The 27,584-nt window shown below is 33.9% G+C and overlaps 1 protein-coding gene across 1 annotated transcript in view; it reads left to right on the forward strand.

The window, feature by feature from the left end:
- The window catches only part of LOC132751049 (protein PTHB1-like), a 41,331-nt gene that overhangs the window by 8,164 nt on the left and 5,583 nt on the right, over nucleotides 1-27,584 (forward strand). Inside the window, exons 4-20 of the mRNA XM_060741157.1 lie at nucleotides 912-976; nucleotides 1,721-1,834; nucleotides 5,444-5,618; nucleotides 6,898-6,976; nucleotides 9,489-9,576; nucleotides 11,408-11,503; nucleotides 12,569-12,698; nucleotides 14,423-14,604; nucleotides 15,068-15,147; nucleotides 16,609-16,662; nucleotides 19,994-20,096; nucleotides 20,994-21,098; nucleotides 23,386-23,526; nucleotides 24,191-24,286; nucleotides 25,156-25,322; nucleotides 26,075-26,410; nucleotides 27,263-27,464. Of these exons, the coding sequence (XP_060597140.1) occupies nucleotides 912-976; nucleotides 1,721-1,834; nucleotides 5,444-5,618; nucleotides 6,898-6,976; nucleotides 9,489-9,576; nucleotides 11,408-11,503; nucleotides 12,569-12,698; nucleotides 14,423-14,604; nucleotides 15,068-15,147; nucleotides 16,609-16,662; nucleotides 19,994-20,096; nucleotides 20,994-21,098; nucleotides 23,386-23,526; nucleotides 24,191-24,286; nucleotides 25,156-25,322; nucleotides 26,075-26,410; nucleotides 27,263-27,464 (2,213 nt within the window). The remainder of the gene's footprint in view (nucleotides 1-911; nucleotides 977-1,720; nucleotides 1,835-5,443; nucleotides 5,619-6,897; nucleotides 6,977-9,488; nucleotides 9,577-11,407; nucleotides 11,504-12,568; nucleotides 12,699-14,422; nucleotides 14,605-15,067; nucleotides 15,148-16,608; nucleotides 16,663-19,993; nucleotides 20,097-20,993; nucleotides 21,099-23,385; nucleotides 23,527-24,190; nucleotides 24,287-25,155; nucleotides 25,323-26,074; nucleotides 26,411-27,262; nucleotides 27,465-27,584) is intronic.

The following is a 27,584-nucleotide window of genomic DNA, read 5'->3' on the forward strand; positions in this document are numbered from 1 at the left end:
CTCAATTATTGCTTGAGATAATCAATTGAAATTTAAAATACTTATTTATAGTAACAATGTACATCAGTTTGCAAAATTGCATAACTCTGTCTGCAATATTTGCAGAATTATTTACCCCTTTGAAACTTAGAAATTTTGGTTAAAGGTTAACGGTCTTCAACGATATTTACTTGAAACTTTACACATGCACTTAGGGTCATAATTGGAGGGTCATAATTGTATGTCACTGACCAAGTTCCATAACTCTATCTTGCATTAAGGCTGATTCATATCCCCTTTTCTACTTAGTCTCTTGGTTAATGTTTACATGCAAGTTTTACAAATCTCAATAACTATTTAAGATATTTATTTAAAACTTCACATATGCATTTAGGGTCATAATTGTAGGTCACTGACAAAGATCCATAATTCTATCTTGCATTTAGGCTGATTTTTCTCCCCTTTTTCAACTTAGAAATTCATGGTAAAGTTTTGCTTGTAAGCTGTTATCTCAATAACTACTGAAGGGTTTGTGCCTTTTTTTGGACAATTTTATGCATTCATAATAATAAAGTAGTGATTTACTTGATAAAACATCTTAATAACAAGCCTTTGTACCTTTTCTGTCAAATTTATGTATTCATAGGTAATTAGTATTATTATACTCAATAAAAAACCCTTGTGACATTACCTTCCGAATAGTCAAGCCAATTCTGTATAATTAGACTCTCTCTAATGCCTATAACATGAATTTATAAAAAAAAATTAGCCCTTTTGTGAACTTAAAAAATTTAACAATATCAAGGCTCTTTTACTATCAAGCACTTAAAATAGTCGAGCATGCTGTCCTACAGACAGCTCTTGTTATATTTGTCATAAGAGATTTGTAGTTTATTAACACATTTTGTTCAATAGTGTTATTATACTTTCAGTGGTTCAGAGAAAACACACCTTGCAATACTTCATCCTAGAAAACTAGCAGTTTATAATGTAGCAGGTAAGTCTTAGATGAATTGTCACTACTTGCTTTATACAGAATATATTTTAGTTTGATTGTGTAGGAAGCTGCATGTTGTATAAGCTTATAGACACACTTGCGAAACCATTTCTGGAACCAACCAGTACTGAGCAATGAGTGTAAAGTTTCTTGCTCAAGGAAACAATAACTTGACCCGGATGTGGTTTGAACCCATGTCAATACTTGAAACCTCATTTCACCTTTGAGAGTAATGTCACTGTAAATACATGTAGTTGTTTACACTAAGAATTTTGTTTAATGTGTACAACAAAACAAATTTAAAAGAAAGAAAAGTTTATCCCTGTTATATTTTTTCACATTTATGACTTTTTTTGTGTGCTTACTTGGGAAGCATAGACTTGCTTGTGTCCGTATGTCAATACATAATTATGAAATTATGATTTCGTCTTGAAAGCTGATGAAAAGAACTATTGGTTTAGAAGATGGCAATAAGTTGCAAAACTTTATACGAATGTATATTTGAAAGAGATGCCTTGCATTTTTGGCTTTTAGTTGATAATTGCGCTAGCAATATATATTCGTGCAGATTTAATAATAGATTAATTGAACTCTTTGGAAAAGAAATAATATGCTCCGTTTGCCAGAGGCTCTGATATAACTTTATTCAACTTGTCAAATAAATTGAGTATTAAACCTACTCTCATTCAGTATCCTCTATTTACTGATACAAAACAGTCGTAAAAAGTTAATTTTATATTTCAGAAATGTCAGGGGCAGTTGAACATGGCACACAATATCAAATGACGTTAGCATACGAACATAAACTACAAAGAACGGCATACAATTTTACATTCGGACCTTTTGGACAGGTTAAAGGTAAGTCTCCTCAATGGTTTGTCTTTACTGTTTTGCACATGGTTTGCCTATGCTACCTGTTAACAGGATTTTATAGAGAAAAGAGCTTATCAGAAGTATAACTTTGTTTGAATTTGTTTTTGTTTAAGGTTATAAAGGGGTTTGGGGTGGTTGGGGGTTTGATATGTGCACATTTCATTATTATTGCATGTGAACATTTCCTATAAAAACTTCATTTATGTCAACACTCCTAATAGTATACAACCTGTATTTGTTGTATATCATGGGACAGAAAGAAAATTAGATAAATATAATGATATACTCTACTTGTGATGTTGAATATTTACTTGAATAGTTGATTTTATCAGATTTGAATGATACACTGTCTTCCATTCTGCCTACATTTAACTTGATGCTTATTGTTTCACAGTTCCAGTATAACAAATGGAGCCTATTGTTGCATTTAGTTAATGACATTTGACCCTTAATTTATTAAATGGACTTGTCCAGCTCCCAATTCGAACTGTCTATTACAGGGCTCATCCGGAAGGGCGATTCAGGCGAAAACTTCGCCGTGTATATTTCCATTTCGCTCTCCCAATTGATCAAAGAGAAGTCAACATCGCCGATAAAATCTTAATTCCCAAAGAGTAATTACTTGGCGATGTAAAGAGCAGAGATTGTATCCGCCCATATGACGACTGCTAATTATCATTATCCAATCAGAGGGTCGCTTTATACTACCTGTCTACCTGTATGCAAAGCAATAAACCGCCTACTCTAATCAGTAAATAATGAGAGCATCGGCCCGAAACGGGTATAATTGTGTGACAGTTTTGCGAGTTTAATACGGGATTAAGCGATAATTATATATTGTTTTTTCCCGATCATCTAAACACGTGCAAATCTTCCGTAATTGATATACACGCGGTGTTTAACCCGAGTAAAGGCGATGTGCAATGGGTTTTTCACGGCTATCACAAAACTGTTAGTCAATTTAAAATAATCAATTTCATAAATGATCAGCAACTGGATTAAAATCTTAATCATATTTTGAATGATTTGATTTCAGTCTGTTAACATCAAATAAAAATTGTTATGTCGCTCACGTCATGGCTACGAAATGCCCAAAGAAAGTTACTGATTCTGATACATCTACGCGAAAATTTAAGAAAGCCAATTCGCAAAAATCTTACGATTGGTATATTGTAGACAATGAGAGTGTTTGGCATTGTTATCTTTGTAGAAATGCCAAATTTGACACAGCTTACGCACGTGGGCACGACATCCCGGAAAAACTACGAATCATGATCGGCATGCTACATATCGGTCGTATATCATGTGTACATGTATATAACAACAAAATTTGTCAGGAAAGAAGTGTTCTTATTGTTTCAATATAGATATGAGTTTTAATGTCATAAATATGACGCTCAGATTAAGATTTATCAATATTGTAAATATCAAAAAGCATTATTTATAAAGATATTGCCAGTTTAACATTTCATGAAAATAAAGGGAGGTAATTAGAAATTTATTTTCTATAATTTCTCAGTCAAAGTTTTCAATAAGAAATGAATGTATATAATTTTAGTGATCAAATATAATGTGCACAAATGTTTGCAGTACATACTTTACATATTCTTCGATGTTTGAAAATTGTTTTATAAACATAATTATAAGCATATAAATGTGGCATTACAACATTGAAGGTCATAAAATTCATTTCTGTAAATCAGAACAGAATAGACAGATATTGTTAGTCAATATCCAATGTAGATATTGATAATCAATATCCAATGTAACTTTACCTTGTGTGAAAAGTGAAGAAAATAATAATATAACATTAGTTTATTCATCATATTTTTTCTTACACATTATTATCAATAAATCTACATGAAAATACATAAACAAATATTTAGAGAAAACTTATAAATAGCTCATAAATAGATTGTGTTTATATTATAGTTAAAGGATGTATAGCCATGCATGTTAATGCATACACATTGGGTTGTTTCCCTTCTCCCTATTTTTCGCGAGGAAGTCACTTCTCCCTAAAATTTCCACCCAGGATGAGCCCTGCTATTATCAATTTTGGGGGGGATATCACGATGGAAAAACCTAAAGTTGGTCAGCCAACGGTATATACAATGTAACATGGCCAGACTGCATAGATGTGCAGAATGCGCTAGCTCAGTACTGTTTATCAAGATGACTCACTTTCGATCCCAAGTAGTCAAGGGGTTAAATATTTTGGGATTATCTATACAGTTGACTCTCGGTAACTCGAAATCCAATGGACTGGGCATTTTACTTCGAGAGAAACGGAATTCGAGTAACGTGGAACTGCCGCCATTACGTTGACATTCGTACATGTATATACATGTGCCTGATTAAATGTGCAAAGAAGTACGTTTGTTATTGTTGTTAGCGGCAATGCTGCAATATTTAACCGTTGAAATGACGGTTAATCACAACTACAAATTATAAATGAACAAAAAATATCATTCAAAATTTAATACATGTATATTAATAGTGAAACATAAACACACAATTATATTTGATTTGATTGATCATCGGACAAAAACGAAAGTAGCAACTATCGGGAACCAGAAGTACAAATTAATGTATGCAACATAACGGAACATTATTTATACAAATGTCATTTACGTTGATAATCTGAGTAAATACATAAGCTCAGCCAATAAAATTAGAAATGATTTAATGCAAAGAATTTAATAAATGTTTGAAATAAAAAAGTTTACTAGACTAGACAGTATTATTTGAAATCGTATATGCATCAAGATTCTTACTTTTTTTCCTTAAGTGAGTATTATCTTGACATGTTTACATCGAAGTTATGCTTTTCAATATGTTATATTTATGTTATATTTAAATATATGAAATTACCACATACGATTGTCAGAACGCGCTGGTTCTTTAAACACCAACTTTGAAGTTATTTCAATTATGATAATTTGTTCATTCTCTGTGAAACACTGAAAACATGTTTGCTTATCACGTGCTTATCATTGTATGTATTTAATATGATGTTGTATTAACAAGATACATGTATTGTATACGTTAATAAAAATTCTGTTCTGTTCTGTTCTGATAACACACATCAATACCTAGGCTGTTATTTGACTAACACAGGTCAGACTGGCACGAGTCAACTTTCTTAAAGAAATGTTATTAAATTTTAATGTTAAAACCAATTAAGTGCTGAAACGGATTAAAGCCACTTATACGACGTATTAATAATACGTGATGATCAGCAATTAAAAATTACTATGAAACGTGTAAATCACGAGTGACAACATCTCACCTTGATATCGCCGACCTTTGATCAGTCGGCTGTTTTCACACTTTGACTAATTGAGATGAAAATATGTTGGGCTTTAATTGACGGGTCCAAATTTTCTTTTCAACTAAACAGGAGTCTCGGTAAGTCAAAATTTGACCTAAGCGGAGTTAAAATACATAGATAAAGAAGGAAATTTGACGGGACTTTAGAAATTCTTCGACTAACGCGGAATTTTGAGTAAAGCGATTTTAACTTATTGAGAGTCAACTGTATATCAAATTCCTTCTCGTACATGTATCATGAGATATGGTTTAACATTCCAGGGAAGGATTTTTTGTGTGTACAATCTATGGATGGCACTGTATCGGTGTTTGAACAGGAAAGTTTTGCCTTCACGAGATTCTTGCCTGGTGCTTTACTACCTGGACCTATCAGATATGTTCCTAGATTAGACAGTTTTATAACGGTGTCGTCGTCATGGCAACTGGAGTGTTACAAGTATGTTATGTGCCCAGTTTGTTTGAATTTTAAGTTGATTTTAACACATTTTTGGCCATATCTCGGTGGTCAATCTACCTATTCAGATTTCCTGGATGACTGAAAAAGAAATTTGCTATTTTGCTTAAAGTGACCAACTACTTACCAGTAAGTTATGTTAGTCTAGTAGCATGTTGAAAGTTTTCTTGTACTATCAACTATTTCATTACAGCTTCTTGTAACTAATTTAAAATAGGCTACAATTCCTGACAAGATTGACATTGGGGTATTAAAGGTATTGATAACAAATATTTGAGCCGTGCCATGACAAAACCAAAATAATGCGTTTGCGACCAGCATGGATCCAGACCAGCCTGCGCGTCTGCGCAGTCTGATCAGGAGCTGTTTGCTGTCAATTTCTCTACTTGTAATAGGGTTTGAAAGCGAACAGCAGGGATCCTGATCAGACTGCGTGGATGCACAGGCTGGTCTGGATACATGCTGGTCGCTAACGCACTATGTTGGTTTTGTCAAGGCGCGGCTCATTTATAGCCAATAACACCAGCTAATTTATCAAATCACCTAAGCTTAGATCTACCTTTTGTATCTATTTGTAATGACTTTAAAGCAGCAAGCCTGCAGATTCATGCTAATTTTCATGAAAATGTTGAAAATGTATTAAAAAGTAAAATATTGCAAAGTGAACAAAATAAATAATTTTCAAATTGCAAACAGCATTTACAGACCATAAAAACTACCAAAAAATGGTTTAAATATGCAAAATGTACCCTTACTGCATTAGTAACACAGTAAAAGGATAGTGAAAAATACTGCAAAATTGGTCATAAATGGCACATAACATGAAAAATCATTACATTTATCTTGAATCTTTTTACTTTTCTTAAAATCTTAGTAATTTCAAGTCAAGTATGATTTTCCTTAAATATTTTGGCTCATATTTAGGCATGCAGCTTTAAGGGCTTAGGTATATGCAGCTTAATGCACCATTTTGCACCTTCAATGAAATTACTATAATATATAATCATATAAGCCGCGTCACGACAAAACCAACGCAATGTGTTTGCGACCAGCATGGATCCAGACCAGACTGCGCATCCGCGCAGTCTGATCAGGATCCATGCTGTTCGCATACCATGAACCCTATTACAAGTAGAGAAACTGATAGTGAACAGCATGGATCCTGACCAGACTGCGCGGATGCGCAGCTGGTCTGGATCCATGCTGGTCGCAAACGTATTATGTTGGTTTTGTCATGACGCGGCTCAATTATGTTTTACAGATACCAAGTTTTAGCTGTGGCTACCGAGGCAAAATCTAGAGAAGAGTCTCAAAATATTAAAAGTGGCAAGAGAGTTACGGTAACAACAACCATTTATTTATTAGCTCGACTTTTTTTTTTTGAAAAAAAAAGTAGAGGTATTGTTATAGTCAGGTCGGCGTTGCCGTTGCCGTCTCCGTTGCCGTTGCCGTTGCCGTCCGAAAACTTGTACCTGGATCATAACTTTTTTATTTCTTGGTGTATTGTCTTCATACTTGGCCACAACAACCCTTGGGACAAGACCTTTCAGTAGACCACACTAACCTTGACCTTCATCCATAAATGACCTTGACCTTCAAGGTTAAAAAGTCCAATTTTTGCTTGTTCATGCTGTTATTGGCTGTTACTTTGTTATTTTTGAATGGATTGTCTTCAAACTTGAACATAATAATCTTCAAGGATATCCCTTAAAAATAACCAGTCAGACCTTGACATTCACTCATCAATGACCTTGACTTTGAAGGTCAAATTATTGAAATTTTCATTTTTTTGGCTATTATTGGCTGTAACTTTGTTATTTTTGGATGGATTGTCTTCAAACTTGAACATAATAATCTTCAAAGATAACTGTTAAAAATATACCGAAAGACCTTGACCTTCACTCATTAATGACATTGCCTTTGAAGGTCAAATTATTGAAATTTTCATTGTTTTGGCAGTAACTGACTGTAACTTTGCTATTTTTGAAGGGATAAACTTCATATTATAACAGAACATTCTTAAGGACCAGACCTTGTTGTTTATCAAACCCAAATTTGCTTGGGCTCTTTAATGACCTTGACCTTGAAGGTTATATTACTGAATTTTCTCAGATTGTGCATTTATTGGTGTGTGTGTATGTATAGTATATGTATTATATATATATATATATATATAAATGTGTGTGTGTATATATATACATATATGCAGGTATATATATATATAAATATATATATATATACATATATATATATAAATATATATATATATATATATATATATCATATATATATATATATATACATATATATACATGTATATAATTGCGTCATGTTTTTCTATTTTTAGAAATTGCGTCATTTTTTCTATTTTTAGAAATTGCGTCATTGTTGCTATTTTTAGAAATTGCGTCATTTTTTTCTATTTTTAGAAATTGCGTCATTGTTGCTATTTTTAGAAATTGCGTCATTTTTTTCTATTTTTAGAAATTGCGTCATTTTTGTTCTATTTTTAGAAATTGCGTCATTGTTTCTATTTTTAGAAATTGCGTCATTTTTTCTATTTTTAGAAATTGCGTCATTTTTTTCTATTTTTAGAAATTGCGTCATTGTTGCTATTTTTAGAATTTGCGTCATTTTTTTTCTATTTTTAGAAATTGCGTCATTGTTGCTATTTTTAGAAATTGCGTCATTTTTTTCTATTTTTAGAAAATGCGTCATTTTTGTTCTATTTTTAGAAATTGCTTCATTTTTTTTCTATTTTTAGAAATTGCGTCATGTTTTTCTATTTTTAGAAATTGCGTCATGTTTTTCTATTTTTAGAAATTGCATCATTGTTGCTATTTTTAGAATTTGCGTCATTTTTTTCTATTTTTAGAAATTGCGTCATTGTTGCTATTTTTAGAAATTGCGTCATTTTTTTCTATTTTTAGAAATTGCGTCATTTTTTTCTATTTTTAGAAATTGCGTCATTGTTGCTATTTTTAGAAATTGCGTCATTTTTTTTTCTATTTTTAGAAATTGCGTCATTGTTTCTATTTTTAGAAATTGCGTCATTGTTTCTATTTTTAGAAATTGCGTCATTTTTTCTATTTTTAGAAATTGCGTCATTGTTGCTATTTTTAGAAATTGCGTCATTGTTGCTATTTTTAGAAATTGCGTACTGTTGCTATTTTTAGAAATATGCTTAATGTTTCTATCCATATATATACAAAATATATAAACAAAACTAATGTGACAAGACAGACCAACTAAATTTATAAAAAGGAAACATCAATATATGTTCAAACCTTTCTATGTTTGCGTTTAGAAAAAGTAAAAAGTCGAGCGTTGCCCCCGCCCGGCGGTGGCTCTTGTTACTTTTGATTTATGTTTCCAACCCTTAAATGCTTGTATTTTTCCTGTATATATTTATATCACATACCCAATTTATTAATTTTGATTCATGTTACCAATCTTTAAATGCTTGTATTTTCCCTATATCATTTTATATTGCATACCCAAGCTGTTTTTTGTGACTTTGTTAATATGTTATTGCAAGATTGTGTGTATGTTTTGATGTGATGTCATTTTGCAATATATAAACATAGCATAAAAACACACTGAATGTTAGTGTAACATTATAAGTGTATCAATATAAAAGTGATTCTTTTGTTAATTTAATTGGTTTTTTTTTAATATGTGATAAAGTGAATATCATTTTGGAAAATTTTTGCTTTATATTACTTTTTTATCATTTATGCACTGGTAGAATGTTACTTCACAACATAATATTTGGCGGATTTTTTTGTTGCTTATTTGAGTTATTCCTGTTATTAACCCTCATTATAATTGCTATTTCTTTATGTATTATAGTTTGATTGGAGTTTTAACATTGGAGAACAGGCCCTGGATGTTTCTGTGATATCATTTCCCACCGCTCCACCCTCTATACTAGTCTTAGGTAAGATAAAATTAAATGAGCCGTGTCACGACGAAACCAACATAATGCGTTTGTGACCAGCATGGATCCAGACCAGCCTGTGTATCAGTTTCTGTACTTGTAATAGGGTTGGTAAGCGAACAGCATGGATCCAGATCAAACTGCGCAGATGTGCATGCTGGTCTGGATCCATGCTGTTTGCAAATGCACTATGTTGGTTTTGTTGTGACGCGACTCAAATGTTTTGTTTTGATTATTGACATTTATTACATGAAGAGGTGGCATTCTCTAAAAACTCAAACACTTGGCAGGTAAAAGTGGTTGCTTGATGAAAAAATTGATCTCAATTAGCTGACTGATTAGCCGGAGCTGGTCGCGTTATGCAAAAGTGGCTTAACACATTAAAGATTTGGAGAGAAAATGATCAGGGGAAATTACATTGGTCGCTAAAGGCAAAAGTTGCTGAATACACAAGGTCACATGGGCAAGTTAGACTGTATATATAATGCAAGTCTGCTCACTTAGTTCATTCAATAGGGAGAACGTTAGATTAGTAATACAGGGGGTTGCTGGTTTAATGGTCAGGTAAGGTGTAATTTCTCTGTGACAGTTGGTCATTTGTCTCTCACTGATGATTCAGAAATCATGTGGGATTAGTAGTCAAGTTGGTCTCTTGTAGAGAAATCTGTAATAACTGGTTAATTATCCAGAAAGTTTGGTTAGGTGGATCGGCTGCCGAGTGGTGGTCACTGTGGTGTGAAAATCTGTAATAACTGGCTAGTTATCCAGGAAAGTTGGTTAGGTGGATCGGCTGCCGAGTGGTGGTCACTGTGGTGTGAAAATCTGTAATAACTGGCTATTTATCCAGAAAGTTTGGTTAGGTGGATCAGCTGCCGAGTGGTGGTCACTTGTGGTGTGAAAATCTGTAATAACTGGCTAGTTATCCAGGAAGTTTGGTTAGGTGGATCGGCTGCCGAGTGGTGGTCACTTGTGGTGTGAAAATCTGTAATAACTGGCTAGTTATCCAGGAAGTTTGGTTAGGTGGATCGGCTGCCGAGTGGTGGTCACTTGTGGTGTGAAAATCTGTAATAACTGGCTAGTTATCCAGAAAGTTTGGTTAGGTGGATCGGCTGCCGAGTGGTGGTCACTTGTGGTGTGAAAATCTGTAATAACTGGCTAGTTATCCAGGAAGTTTGGTTAGGTGGATCGGCTGCCGAGTGGTGGTCACTTGTGGTGTGAAAATCTGTAATAACTGGCTAGTTATCCAGGAAGTTTGGTTAGGTGGATCGGCTGCCGAGTGGTGGTCACTTTTGGTGTGAAAATCTGTAATAACTGGCTAGTTATCCAGAAAGTTTGGTTAGGTGGATCGGCTGCCGAGTGGTGGTTAATCGTGGAAAAATCTGTAATAACTGGTTAGTTATCCAGGAAAGTTGGTTTGGTGGATCAGCTGCCGAGTGGTGGTCACTTGTGGTGAAATCAGTAATAACTGGTTAGTTATCCAGGAAAGTTGGTTTGGTGGATCGGCTGCCGAGTGGTGGTTAATTGTGGTGAAATCTGTAATAACTGGTGACTTATCCAGGAAGTTTGGTAAAGTGGATCGGCTGCCGAGTGGTGGTCACTTGTGGTGTGAAATCTGTAATAACTGGTTAGTTATCCAGGAAGTTTGGTCAGGTGGACAACTCCTGAGATTTAACCAATGTGATAAAATCAGTGTAAAATTTAGAGAAGCAAATAAACATAATTAGTTATTGTGTAGAAGGTATTTTCAAAAACATAGATCTATCTCCTACGTACTATGTGTGAATTAAAGGTATGGAATATAATAATTCAAATTATGCTATTTTTTTTACAGGAGAAAGAAATTTGTTCTGTCTGACAGAGTCTGGTCAGTTGAGATACATGAAGAAATTTGAATACGATGTTAGTTGTTTTAATCCATATGCCTCCAGTAAGTATAAGTTATTTTGATTTGATATTTTCATATAAATTTAAGAGGTTGGGGTGTTGATTGTTTTAACTCTGGATCACGGCAGTAAGCCGTCCTGAGCAAAGTTCAGGAACTTCTTTATATGCCAAAGCAAAGGTACACTAGTGCAAATGACTGTAGAAAAGATTTCATGATCATTCACAATTATAAGAATCTTACTCTGGCTACCAGTATTGACCGGAATATCTAGCTGGAGGGTAACTTTTTATGGCAGTAATAAGGCTGTGCCGAGTTTCTTCTAAACAGTTACCGGAGAGCTAGATATTACCATCTGTACCGAAAGCCGGTGTTTGATTCTTTTTCTTGCATATTACATATCAATTATTTTCAGAATAGAAATTACTGAAATTAATATTCTCATTATGCACTATTTTTCTTAGTAGTGTATGAGCTTACAACTTCATTCATAAGGGTAAACTGAAGTCATCCTAAGGACGCAATTCATTCATAAAAGGCACATGGTAATGATGTCATTCAAAGCACGCGACTTGTCTTACATGGGGGGTGTAAGACAAGTTTTTCTAGCACCGGTGTAAATGGTAGATAATCTTGTCTGATTTGCAAGAAATAAGTTACCTGCACCATTCAGGAATCAAACTCGGTATCACAGTCCAATGCTATACCTATTGAGCTAACTGTACTGCTATATATACATTCAAATGGAAGACTTATATATAGCTCCATTTTGACCCTACCCAATGCTGTCTGTTGCTCAGATGTTTTGTATTTTTAATAATAAGACAGTTATCTATATGGACCGTTATTTATATACAGTAATCTATGGATTTCATAGCTGGACAAGTTAATCAATAAAATATATATTTCGTGTTATTATTGTTAAATTTATTACGTTATTTTAGAAAAATACATTTTTGAAAACGCTGATTTTGTCTTTATATCTATGCCTTCATAATAGTGTTTCTGAGAAATAGTTATGGGTTTTAACCAATATCTACATTTTTAGGCTTGTACGGGACGTGGGTTTAAACGGTATATGAAATGAGACTTTCTTTATTTATGTTTCAGTTACAGAGGGAACTATAAATTATTTAATAGCATCGCACACACAGACATTAATGGTTTATCAAGACATATGTCTGAAGTGGGCAGCTAAAGTGGACAGTGTGCCCGTCATGGTACGAGTCGGAAACTTTCAGTAAGCATTTCTTTTTCTATCTATTTCAATATCATTTAGGATAAATATCCACATCCATAGTCCTAAATTACATTTCAATTTCATAGAAAGTCTTAAATGTATCCTAAGTCCTAGGACATAGATCCATATTTAGTACTTAACTAAAGACGATTTCAATAAATGGTTTTACCTTTAGTCAAAGACTTTTGACAATAATTAAATTTGTTTTACTGAGAAAAATTAAAATTATAATGAAAGACCCTTTTATTCGCCATTTATTGATGCTCATTTGTATTGCTATTTAGAAATTAAAAGATTAATGAGGTAGGAGTCATAAGTTAGGACATTTTCTTTGAAATACAAAATTGTTTCATTTTTGGTCTTAAGACTGGACATTTTCTTTGAAACACAAAATTGTCTGAGTTTTGGTCTAAAGACTTATGACTTTGTATGAAACACAACCATAAGTAAATTCTCAGCTGTGTCTGTCCACAGTACTTTAAATAAATAGGAGGCCATCTTACTGTAAATGGAACAATAGAGAACAAGAGAGTTTATTATACCCCCGCACAACAAAGTTGTAAAAGGGTATACTGGAATCAGCTTGACCGTTCGGCCATCCGGACGTCTCCCCGTCCGTCCGTCGGTTTTTCCTTGTCCGCCCAATAACTTGAGATTTCTTTGACCCACAGTCTTCATATTTGGCATGGAGGTTAGTCATGATTAGTAGATGACTTTTATTGATTTTGAGGTTACTGGGTCAAAGGTCAAGGTCACAGGGGCCTTGACTTTAAAAAGCTTGTCCGCCCAATAACTTGAGATTCCTTTGACCCACAGTCTTCATATTTGGCATGGAGGTTAGTCATGATTAGCAGATGACCCCTATTGATTTTGAGGTCACTGGGTCAAAGGTCAAGGTCACAGGGGCCTTGATTAAATAAAGCTTTTCCGCCCAATAACTTGAGATTCCTTTGACCCACAGTCTTCATATTTGGCATGGAGCCTGATGGAGGTAAGTCATGATTAGTAGATGACCCCTATTGATTTTGAGGTCACTGGGTCAAAGGTCAAGGTCACAGGGGCCTTGATTAAATAAAACTTTTCCGCCTAATAACTTGAGATTCCTTTGACCCACAGTCTTCATATTTGGCATGGAGGTTATTCATGATTAGTAGATGACCCCTATTGATTTTCAGGTCACCGGGTCAAAGGTCACAGGGATTTTACTATAATAAGCTTGTCTGCTCAAATGCTTAAGAATGCCTGTCCGCAGTGTATTGATTTTGACATTTTCTCATTTGAAGCATGGAGAATACTTAGCAATGCACTGACTTAGTAAAGGGAGGTTGTCCTTGAGCTCTAAATGGCCACTGTTGATTCTGACAAAGTGGTATGCGGGGGTATTCACGCCATGACAGTGGCAGTTCTAGTTAAATTTTGTAACAAAAGAATTATAATTTCACAAGCATGATTCCCTTCTAGGAATCAAGACAGATTCATGAAGACGATTTTACGTTTATATTGGCAGTAGATAGGAAATCAGACAATATTTTACTGGTAGGGGACAGCTGTATTTTTTTGTGAAAAGCTCTTGTTGTTTTTCCTTCGATATTATATGTCTTTGAGTCTTCCTTTACCAGTTCAGATGCAAATTGAAATATTCAAGTTTCATAACACATCAAATACAAAAATAAACAATTCAGATTGAAATCATAAACAAATGATGTGGCCTTATTTACGCACAGGGATCTGAAAGGAATTGTGGTGACGCTTAGTGACTCAGGAAGGCTAGAGTGCTCATATATGGGCACGGATCCAGCTCTGTTTATACCGCCTCCTGTGGAAGCCAGGGAGTTGAACTATGCTGATATGGACAAAGAGATGGCGCAGTTACAGAAAATAATAAAAGAGAAACAGGCCAATGCAGGTACGTACAGTCATAGTATATAGAGGATATTCAAGTTTTTTCTTTAAATACAGGATTTATTTCATGGAGTGGTATGAAAATAAATAATAATAAAATTATGGGTAAACTCCTTATATGATTTAATAGGAGTAAACCCATTACAGCACTAAGGTGACAAAAAATGGACCAATGAAATGATCAAACGCCATTGTTTTCTGATTGATTTTTGTAAAGCAAAATTGGTTATTTTTTTGTGTAATAACATGTCAGCTTTTGTACAGAATCTAGGATGACTTGTTCGGTAAAAATCGGAACAAATTGTTAAACAGACCTTTAACCGAAAAAGAACATACTAATCTATTAAGTGGACAAGTTGACAACTGCTTGAGGGGAATAGGTACTTACATAGCTAAGGATTGTAACATATGTCAATGCTTTTGTATCTCTGTAGATTGTCTGTATAACTTGACTTATTTTATTTCAGCAATTATGCCTAATCTGTCTGGTAAAGAAGAAGATTTGACGATTAATGTCCATGTATCACCTAGTTTAGATGACGTATCTGTAAGTTTGCTTTGATTCCCTTCTTTACTGTATATTAGAGCTTTCATTGATTTAGTGCAAAGCATATCAATGATATATCCATATCGGATGACAAATATCAACAATACATCAATATACATGTATATCTATAATTACCTATAATTAATTACTTGTCTGCCATTCACTTTCATACCTGTTTAAATGATTTCTTTAAAATACATGTTCTTTTCAGTGTCTTTTGTATAAATGTCCATTGCATGACTTTTTCCCTGATCATTTTGTTGTCATCACTGCTATGAAATGTGTCCATAATGTAACAACAGCTTAGTGTAAGACATGGACACCTGCTTCTGTGTATGTATTAGGTGAATTCTCATAATTTATAGACATTAATCTTTTCGCTGCCAGCGGGTTATTTATTTATTGATCACCTATTTGCCAGAAAGTTTTCTAAGAAATTACTATATTATTAATTAATATTATTATTATTATTTGTTATTAGTATTATAATAATTATATGTTTCCAAATCTGCTAGTATAATAATAATTATTGTCAATGGTATAATTATTTATATATTTATTTTGATGATTATTATTATTATAATTATTATTATAGACACGGCAAAAGCCGTCCATATGGCAAATACGCCGTAAATAATAGGGATGGCATATGCCGTCCCTATGGCAGTGAAAGGGTTATAATAATTAATCAAAATTATTGACTTTTTCACATGTGTATCGATTATTGATCGACAGAAAAATATCAACGATACATCGATATCGTCCCTATCGATGACAGCTTTACTGTATATCATTTCCATATTTTTTTAAAAGGATAGAAGTTTGATGGCCCTCAATGCATTTTTTTCCATCCAAGTGATGTCATAGACAACTAACATTATTTAATTGAAAAGAATATTTAAGTTTTTCAAAATTTGAAAGTGGTTCAGAGCTTTAATTATTCCCTAACAATATTTATAAATGTGAATATATGACTGAAAAGGTGGTTATTTTAATCTTGAACAATTTGTGTCTCTGAAAAATGTATACTTACAAACAAATAAAAAGATTAAAAGACCCTTGGCCTTTGCCATGAAACAGAGGAATTTTGCAATAGCTGCAAAAGCTGGAATGATAATTAATGAAGATAATATGAGATTGTTGTACATTTTTGGCTCACAATATGCATTTGATATGGATTTTTTTGGACTCAGGAAATGGAAATGAGGCTGAAATGATAATTGAATCAAATATTTGATTTTTATTAAAACATCATATGGTACAAAAGTGGTTCATTGGTTATATTTCATAAGGTGTGAAATAAATGTTGATATCTGTACAAACTTTAAGAAGAAAAAAAGTTATCAGTTAAGACCACACATTAATATAATGTTAAGTTTAATTTCTTCATACATTCACCATGTGTTGTCAGTTAAATCAATACAATAATTAGTTTAGTGTATAAACATGTGTATATTTCAGATGGCAACAGGAGTGGAGATCGACGGTGAACAGGTTCCCTCCATTACTGTCAGGGTAAGTTAATGAATGAAATTTCATGAACTTTTTAATCCTTTCCCCCCCTGCTGTAACCAAAAAAGTGACCAGCCTTTGCCACCAATAATAAAGCCAGGCAGGATTTGTACAGTTTGTAGTTCAAGCTGAATTTTTGTATTTCAATATAGATTTTCATAACTCCTTAACTGCATAAATCCTTAAACTTTGAATGGACTGCTACAAAATATCCGGACAAATCTGGCATGTTAACGATTACACAGTAAAATTGCTTTACAGAAAGTAGCCTAGATTTGATATCAATAGATTCTTATTTTGTAGTTAGGCATTTTTTCGTTGATAAAAAATATTGATAGGTGTCTCAATGGCTTAGGGGTTTTGGTTGCCGACTTCACTAAAAGCTATTGCTCCGTACTACTGTGGGTTTGAATCCTGACAAGTACTTCAGTTTTATCATGTGAGGAAAGTAGTTATACTGGTGCCTCATATTTCTGTGGTGCCCATATTTCCAAGATATAAGGCATAAACAGTATCAAGTGCCTCCTAGACTTTATGCACCTGAAAGGAGTTTAACAGTCACTTTCTTACTGTATTTTTATAGAAATGTTACATATACAACTAAGAAAACTTATTATTTTATTCATATTAAGAGCAAGGTAAATTATTTAAGTTTTCATACCTTTTAAGACAATTGTCTTTGTTTAACAACCATTGAGATACTTGATAAATACCATAGAGAAAATTCCCACTTTCAGATGGGGGTTAGGTATAGATGTACTAAAAAATAAAGATTTCCATTGGTTTCGCTTTTGACACTGTTAAAGTGTAATTGCCTTGGAAATATGAGAATACTCACTAGGCAGCAGAGAGGTGTTGATTTCTATTATGTGTACATAATTGCTTACATGCAAACATTAAATGAAATAAACTATGGTGTACTTGACATGTCTTTGCTACGATATTCAATATTATATTTTCCCGAATTTCATTCTTCTTACTTTTGTTGTCTGTTTTGAACAGTTAATTACCACGGAAATATGAGGCACCGGTATACCTTTCTCATAAAGCACTCCCTCTAACTTTCCTGACCCACCACACTTCCCCCATTCCAAAAAAAAAAAAAAAAAAAAAAAAAAATGGAGGAAAAATTGAAATGATAGTAAATGAAAATTTTGGTGCTTTGGTAGGGTAGATTATCTTCAATGAAGTTTACATATTGAAAGTTTCACTTGGAAATTGGGCCAGATTACATGTGTTTCCAACTGAAGGTGAATAGTTTTTTAAAAAAAAAAAGTTTCATTATTTAAAGAAACTAAGTTAATTAAGTAAACTGACTTATTGACTTTATACAGAGGTGAGGTTTGTACAATTTGCAATGAATTAAAGTCATACATTGACACTGAGATAGGTAAAATGTGTTCAGTCAACATTCAATTAGAAGTGTATCAGAGTTTTTGTTTCCTCTTTTTTTTTTTTTTTAATTTTCGGTGGAAAAGAAAAATCGTCATAGTCACACAGTCTGATAACATCTGTAATTAACATACTGAATTCTGACACCAAACTTTGTTGTCAATAAATAATTAATGAAAATTAATATGCCAAATGTTGCCTGTACTTAATAGATTGGGGACAGATAGCGAGATGCGATCAATTAACTTCTGTTACCAGTATTCTTGGTATTGATAAATGATAATTTGAAAATGTTCATCTTAAATGTTTCAAAGTTGTTTGATTTTTGATTCGTGATTGTTCTCGAATGATGATAGTACAAATGTATTATCTCTGTTACGACTCGTTTCTTGATCTTTAGTTGTGTAAAGCTATATATCAGCTCAGGGCTTATTAACCTTCTATAGCGAAGGCCGTTTAAGGATGACTTCTCCAAAGAAAATATTCAAGTTTTTTCTTACCCTGTTGCAAATATACCATATAATTCCCCTCTTTCCCCCCCCCCCCCCCTCAAATTAAAAGCAGAGCTGTTCCCAAATGTTTCAAAAAAAGCCCTGCAGTTCACTGTTGTCTTTATGTATTGGTTATATTCAGAAAAATAATCATTCCAAATTGCCTGTTTGAAATATGTTTGTATATTTTTAATAAGAGTGATGGCACATGTACAAACTGGCGTCTAAAGAATTAAAGCCCTTGTAAACTAGATGCATATTTTAGGAACTCTACAGCGGTCTTTTGACATGACAGGACTGGATCGTCTTTTTTTCTAGATTAAAGTTCTATTTGATGTAGATATAGCCCAACAGTTTGTCTGCAAAATTTCAAAAAATTTGCTGTCTCTGTTTTTCCAGAATAGTAATTTTGAAAAAAAAATTGATTTTTTTCTATGTTTTTGGACCTGAGTGGAGTTCCTTTAATATTTTGTTCTGAAACATTATATTCTGCCAATCACCAAAATTCCTGCACATAAAATAACAGTCATTTTATGTTACAACTCTGTTGAGCAGCCACTATAAGATTGGTTTATACAGAATTTATTTTAGTTCATTGTGTAGGAAGCTATGAGCTTTAAACACACTTGCGAATGTGTTCCTGGAACCAACCAGTACTGAGCAATGAGTGTAAAGTTTCTTGCTCAAGGAAACAACAACTTGCCCCTGTCAGGGTTTGAACCAATGCCGTTAGCGATCATTAGATTACTAGTCCAAAGCCTTGACCAGTCTGCCATTCTCATTCTGCCACTGCACTACAGTATAAGATTTTGAAAACAACTGAATTTTACTGTTCCCATAAAAATCATTGCTTTTTTCCCTTTAAATGATTCTAGAAAGCTGGTTTTCCATTATGAAATTCCAAATATTTTATTTGCACTGAGAATATTGCTTGACATAGATTAAGTCTTTGCATCCATGTATTTTAGTATGCAAGTTTTATTGGTGTTCATGTACACATATATACCTTGTTAGGACGTGTAGTAATATAACTTGTTAGGACGTGTAGTAATATAGTGTTAGATCAGAATTTCCAGAGGTTATACACATAGCATGTCATTGGGAGAATGTCAGAAATTTAATCAATAAAATCTATTAGTCCCCCCCCACCCACTAAAAAAATGAAAACAAAACAAAACATCAACAAAAACATACCATGCAACATGCAGGGGATATGCAAATATGCAAAAAAGTTAAGGAAGCAGTCAAATTTTATATCTTTATTACAACTGGACTGGTTAACGTCATGGACATTCTACTCTTTAAATTGACACTCTACGACCCATTGTAACTGCCACTTGAAGTCATGTAATGACCCGCCCATGCCTTGATACATTCTCTTTTTTGGCCTGGAGGAGAAAGATTTTCTAAGACTTCCATCTTATAATTTTGTTGCATGTTTTTATTTTCAGATTCAACTAAAGTCCCGTCTTCTTCTAGAGAATATCAAATTGTCAGTACATATACAGTGGCCCCTAGCGTGTAACTTGAACTCCTTCAATATAGCAGCAGTTGGTATGTATAACATGTTCCAAGTATCAAATGTTATATTTGAGCCATGTCACGACAAAACCAACATAATGGGTTTGCGACCAGCATGGATCCTTACCAGCTTGCGCATCTGTGCAATCTGATCAGGATCCATCCTGTTCGCTGTCAGTTTCTCAACTTGTAATAGAGTTGGTAAGCGAACAGGATGGATCCTGATCAGACTGTGCCAGGATCCATGCTGTTCGCTTACCAACTGTGTAGTAAGTAGAGAAACTGATAGCAAACAGCATGGATCCTGATCCGACTGCGCGGATGCGCATGCTGGTCTGGATCCATGCTGGTCGCAAACCCATTATGTTGGTTTTGTCGTGACGCGGATCAAATTTTATATTTTAGTGCATGTAGCACTGAGTGGCACCTGAGGCCTTCCTTCGTTATGTCTTCTTCTGTGTTGTTGCGACAGCTAGAAACATTTAAAGTTATGACCCATAGTTTAAGATTCAACCCCAACTAGAAACAGTTAAAATTCTGCCCAAATTAGAAACATTGAAAGCTATGACCTATGCCTTAATATTCAGCTCCAACTAACTCTAGAAACATTTAACGTTATAACCCATTATTTAAGGTTCTTCCCCAATTAGAAACATTTTTCATTTTTCAATTTTTATAATATCTCGCTTTGCAGTTGGTTGGTTTTTGGATATTTATTTTAGCTCTATTGAGAAACAAGTTCTTGCAACTTCTATTAATCACTTTTGAGTCTGCTTCTTGGAACCAGCAAGAACTGGTGTCATATGAATAAACATGGTCGTGGCATAATGCAGTGGGTCTTTATGTTACTTATATTTTAATTTTTGTATGCTTAGTAGATCTATTTACAGTAAAAAAGGTGGGGATTTAATATCTTTGTTCATATTTTAGATCCCAACCAGCCTTCAGAGTCTTTCTGTGCTTTCTTTATCCGGGGGAAAGCCTTGCCCTCGGAACTGATGGCAGAAGTGTCGGCAAAATACATCAGTACCACAGGTAATTTTTTTTTTTTTTCTTGTGCTAGACATGTGTACTTTAATAGCCTACTGAATGGTTATTTACTGAGCAGAGATAAAAATCAAATAAATTCTGCATCAATAACTGGTAACTAATATATGAGCCGCGTCACGACAAAATCAACATAATGGGTTTGCGACCAGCATGGATCCAGACCAGCCTGCGCATCCGCGCAGTCTGATCAGGATCCATGCTGTTCGCTTACAGATCCTATTATAAGTAAAGAAACTGATAGCGAACAGCATGGATCCAGATCAGACTGCACGGATGTGCAGGCTGGTCTGGATCCATGCTGGTCGCAAACGCATTTTGTTGGTTTTGTCGTGACGCGGCTCATATATACATGCGTGTCATTTGTCTGACTAGAACTTAATGAAGATTTTATGAAACAGATTTTTTTTCCCGTCAAATCAGACAACAGCTTGTATGTTTTTGAATGATGAAATATAACTCAGTTATTTCAAATGAAAATTGTCATTAAACAAATTCATGATACTTGAAAGTATTTTACTGTTTGTAAACTTAAGAAATTCCCCCCCCCCCACACCCCCTACAAGGTTACAATAGATATACCCTGGCCCTAAGAAATCTTGCATGGCCGAGTGGTTAACGCATCATACTAGCAATCCAATGATTGCTAGCCACATGCGTGAAACCCCCTAAGGGGCAAGTCCTTGTTTCTTTCAGCAAGAAACTTCACACTTATTGCTTATTACTGGTTGGTTATAGGAACAGATTCAAAAGTGTGTCTATAAGCTTATAGCTTCCTATACAATAGGACTAAAATAAATTCTGTATAAACCAATTAATTACTAGTTACTTATCCAAGAAAGCCAGTAAGGCAGATCAACTGCTAAGATATGAGAAAATAGTGTAAAATCAGCCGCGTCACGACAAAACCAACATAATGGGTTTGCGACCAGCATGGATCCAGACCAGCCTGCGCATCTGTGCAGTCTGATCAGGATCCATGCTGTTTGCTAACCAACTCTATTACAAGTTGAGAAACTGATAGCGAACAGCATGGATCCTGATCAGACTGCGCGAACGCGCAGGCTGGTCTGGATCCATGCTGATCGCAAACGCACTATGTTGATTTTGTCATGACACGGCTCAAATCAGCATTTAAAACAAACAAATAGATGATTCAACAAAATAATGTAAACAATATCACAGTTAAAGGGAGGTAACTTCAAACCCAATGAATGTTATAATTCAATCTTGGATTTAGATCAGTATTACTTTAATGAAACAAGATCTTTTGATATGTTAGTGCTATTTTTAGTTCCTGAAAACTGATATCTTTTTCATTATGTTAGAAGAAGACGGTTATAAAAAAAGTAAGTATAGGTGTTGATGGTTATAGATTGTTCATATTTGTTATTTTATTATATTATCTTCAGATTTTGTTTTATAGTTGAAGAATATAATCAAATTCAAATAAATGTTATATGATGAAGGCAAGTTGTTGTGTTCTCCAATTTTAAATGTTACCATTTTTGACAAGTAACCTTGTCTCATGACAATAGATGCAGGAAAATGTTTCATTATGTACAAAAAGAAACCCACTTATTATAAATAACTGTTATCATGATAAAAAAGTTATTAATTTATGTCATTTTCTTGACAAAATTATAAGTCAGAATGATACTGGAGATTTTACTGTATTAAAAATATTATAAATGTCTTTGACTTTTAATTTTAGTTAATTCTTTCATCATTTATTACTCTATAAATCTAAACTTCACATGAGAGTAATTAATCTAAACTTTACATGGGAGTAATCCTCTCATTTTTACGTGAATGAATATGCACTTCCAAATTTTAGCACTTATTATTCAGATGCCTGTCAGGAATGGGCTCAAGCTCATACAAACATGCTTATGCCAATGGAAACCAAAAATATTAATGATTACAATTTTAATATGTTGAGTGCATTGAAAAGAAAATAAAAACTGTTTAACATACATATATGTATTTGCTGCGGGAGAGCTTTTGTCCGCCCTGTCATTTTCACTGTAGGGCTTTTGTCCGCCTTGTCATTTTTGGATGGGAGGACTTTTGTCTGGAAGGCTTTTATCCTTCATCCATAGTGTCATGCCAGCCTGAACATCAGTGCAGTCTGACCATGTACATACCGTTGCTTACATTAACTCCATCTTTTCATGTTCCCAAAATTGATAATGGACAATTCCAAAATTAGAAATCTGGACAAGTCCATGCAAGAATTGCAGGGTGTTAAGTTTTATGATATTTATATTTTCAGGAGCTGTGCGGATTGCTTCAGCACATATCAAGCTTCCACTGAAGTTGATCGTGAAGCCAGTTTTACCTGTGAAAAATGCTATACACAAACTGACGTTTGATACCAACAAACCACCTGTGAACCTTAATGACGTATTCCCCGGTGAGTTGATATGGTGACATGTGAAATATTTTGCTTACATACAATTTGTTATGAAATTGAGATTTATTTATATCAATTTATCCATAGTAGCTAACAGAAAACCAAATGGAAAACTATTCCAGAAGAACCACTTGTTCTTCAGTTTGGTGTACATTACATAGGACATACACTGCATTGCATAGAAAGTCCTAAATGTATCCTTAGACCTAGGACATAAGACCAACTTTAGGACTAACTTAAGACAGTTTCAATAAGCACTTTTATCTGTAGTCAAAGAAATTGATAAAATTTAATTTCCTGACAAAAGTGTGTGTATCTGTCACAGAAAGCTTGTCATAGAGTGCCCTGTTTTCATCAAATGCCCTGTTTTCATCAAATGCCTTGATTTCATCAAATGCCCTAGTGACATCAAATGCCCTGCTTTCATCAAATGCCCTGTTTTAATCATATGCCTTGATTTCATCAAATGCCCTAGTGTCATTAAATGCCCTGGTCTCATCTAGTGCCCTGGTATCATCAAGTGCCCTGGTGTCATCAAATGCCCTGGTGTCATGAAGTGCCCTGGAACACCTTGTCTTAATTTTCATGACTTATGGCCCCTTGGTTTTTGTTTGTATAATTTATGTAATATTGTTACAATTTCTTGTCACTTGTTTATTTACAGATTTATTAGGAGAGAATGCAGGTGGTCAGGGGGCAGCACTTGGTTTTCAATATTTTGGTGGTCCAGTAGTTACAGTACTTGCCTCAAAAACTTCAAGTAAGTTTTTTAATAAACTACATACATAGAAAAACTGATTTTGTCAAGACTGGAAACAGTAAGATTAAAATTGTCACTTTAAGGCAATGCTACAGTAATTTATATATGATTATGGAAAGAATGAAAACTGTGTAATAGAAGTTATTTAAACTTTACTTGATCTTTATAAGATAACAGAAACATTTCAAAGGGGGAGGTGTAATACCATCGGATGTCTTAGATAGATTTGACACTATCTTGGACGTTAAACCAGGATCCATGTTTATCTGAATGTATTGCGAGAAATATGTTATTAGAAAACACAATTAGATATGAAAAAATACACATACAAGCAGGAAAAAAATCATTTATCTGTGGCATAGAGATTTACTCGGGTAGAAATACAGTTAAAGAAACTTACACTGTTCAAAATGTTGAAGAATCAAGATAACAAGAGGGTAAGTAATATAAAAAAGCATCAAAACGTGAGGTTATCTGATTTGAATGAGGGGGCATAATTCATATTGCAAAGTAGTTTAATGTTCTCTCTCTTTTGTATCATGAGCAAAAATAAAAACACTTTCCCTGTTGCCACAATATGAAACCCCAGAAAAATGTAACCAAGGTACAAAGCATCTAAATATGACTTTTCTATTGATATCCATGTCCCTGTTGTCACAATAAATAAATCCCAGAAAATAAATGAGCCAATCAACAAGCATGCTCCATTTTTATCCACAACAAACAGTGCACTAACTGGAGGCGGGTCACTGATACCTGTTCACAAGTTAAAGCTCTGTTCATGTGAGGGTATATGATTAAACTCAAAACTTCAATAGAAAGGTTGCCAGACTGTGTTACAATCATTTTAATGAATTACTATTTTTCAGATCGATACCGGTTACAGTGTGACCTGTTTGAAGGACTGTGGTATGTAGCGAGAGATTTAGCCTCCCGACTCAACAATCACTTCAGTAAGGGTTCAGGATTTAGTCTATATTTCAGTGGTCAAGTTCCACTAAATGACTATTTTGACATCATCGAAAACCATTTTGAGGTTAGTATTACAAATTTTCCGTGTTAAAATTGTATATAATACTTGTGATTGGTAAAAAACCAAAGTCAAAATAATTAGCATGAACATACAAACATCGGGGGTTTGTTATACCATGATAGAATCATAATGCCGCAGAAATCTTTTCTTTTTTTTAACTCAATAGAAAAGTTAATCATGTATTCAATGATTCTTTGATGATGGATTTAGTGCATGTTAGATGTTAAATAACTGAAGAAATTAGCACCAAACATGCAGTTTTGTGTTGTAAATGTAGAAAAATATTAACCAAGTAGTATTTTACTTCCATACTAAATCACTATAATTATTTCAATTGCCAAAAAGCAAAAGAAGCAAAAGATAGTTCATCTTTATGGCCAATGAGTAACTTTTTGGAAACTCAATAAGATACCAAAAATGGAACATGTTTTAGAAATAAAAATAATTCTTGTAGGTTCATTTTGATAATTTGCATGTAAAAGTGTATATATTACATCAGTAAGGTTTATTTGAATGTCACATGTTAAATATAGAAACCACGTTTCTGTTTCCGGAAGTTTCACGATTAATGATTCTCCTCCTTTGAAGAGTATCTAGTATAGTTTAAATTCATACTACAGTACTGGATTAAACACGCATCTACCTACCCGCTAGATGTGTTTAAGAAAGATTATCGAATACCAGATTCTAGATAATCCCTTTCAAATAAAGTATGATGATATATTTACAATGTTTTTTTTTCTCAAATACTACAGCACAGGGTAAATGCCGAGGGCTGTAAGGAAATGCTGTCTCAGCGAGCCTCGCAATTCCGTGCAATTCAGCGTCGACTGTTGACCCGATTCAAAGACAAAACGCCAGCGCCATTACAGAACCTGGACACGTTACTTGAAGGGACGTACAGACAACTTATCCATCTTGCGGAGACTATACAAGAGAATGACTTAGCTCTTGAAGTGGCTTCAAATTCACTGAGTTGTGCTACAAACTTGTTTAATTTTATACTCAAATTGTGGACTAACATGTCAGAGGAGGAATACGGTGTGTTAAAGTCTAGTATAACGTCGCAGGTGACGGATACGCTCGACGCAGTGAGTATTATTGTCTATTCTATTAAATATTGTGGCATTTGCGCTGTAGGCCACAAAAGTAATAAAAATCATCACTCCAGGGTTTAAATTGACCTTGAAAAACCTTACTAATTTAATTAGTTTATACAATCAAGATTTTGATGTGTATTTATTAAATTAAATTTTATACAAAATAAACAGTATTTATTAAATAAAGTTTTATCAAGTGAGCCTAAGACAAGCATAAATGAAGTAATGAAACTGTATGAATATGATATTCTTTTTATCATTTTCACAAAAACAAGAACAGTTTACAACAAAAGATAATACTTTTCTAGACTGACATGTTTAAACTGTAACACTAACATTACACATGTGTTTATGCTATGTTTGTATAACACATATGATGTGTCAAAATATATGCATTTCCATGCCATACTATACTGTTTTTATAGAGTCATAAAAGTGGCAGGGATATGTCATAAATGGAGGATATTGAATGAGTGTAGATAATAGATTAATACTAAATTTATTGAATGAGTTGAATAAAATCATGTTATGTGAGCCTCTGATGAGCAAAATATTACTTTATTCAAGAAGTTCAATAAATTTAGTATTGAATCTATATGAATGTAATATTCTATTTATCACATATGCAAAATAAGAACAGTATACAGTCAATAAAATTCATTATTCATTGCCGTGTCTTAAGTTTAACGCTCACATTAGGGTGCTTTAACGCTATGTTTATATACATCGAAATGACGTCACGTCAAAGTGTTACTACACTAGTGTAATATCGTTTTTATTAAATGGCCTTATTACACTCCTGTGCCATGGTTGATATGATAAATGTGAGTGTATGTATTTCAGGGCTGGGAAGAGACTGTAGACGCATCAGTTACTCATCTTCTCAGAACAACGCTCGCCAAGTCGGCTAAGGATCAGACGTTAAACCCACAACCCCTGAAGCTCCCAGAAGACACTAGTAAAGTTAAGAAACATATAGCTCTACTCTGTGATAAACTTAGTAAAGGTGCCAGACTCGTGGATGGTCTACCGGTCAATATGAGTGGTAAACATTTTACTTTTATATGTTTTTGTTGTTATTAATGGCAACCGGCCCACTTAGCTCAATAGGGAGAGCATGGGATTAGTAAACCGGGGGTCCCTAGTTTTTAGTGTGACGAAATTT

The sequence above is a fragment of the Ruditapes philippinarum genome, unplaced genomic scaffold (assembly GCF_026571515.1).
Source record: "Ruditapes philippinarum isolate M1 unplaced genomic scaffold, ASM2657151v2 ctg1868_1_1_1_1, whole genome shotgun sequence".
NCBI lineage: Eukaryota > Metazoa > Mollusca > Bivalvia > Venerida > Veneridae > Ruditapes > Ruditapes philippinarum.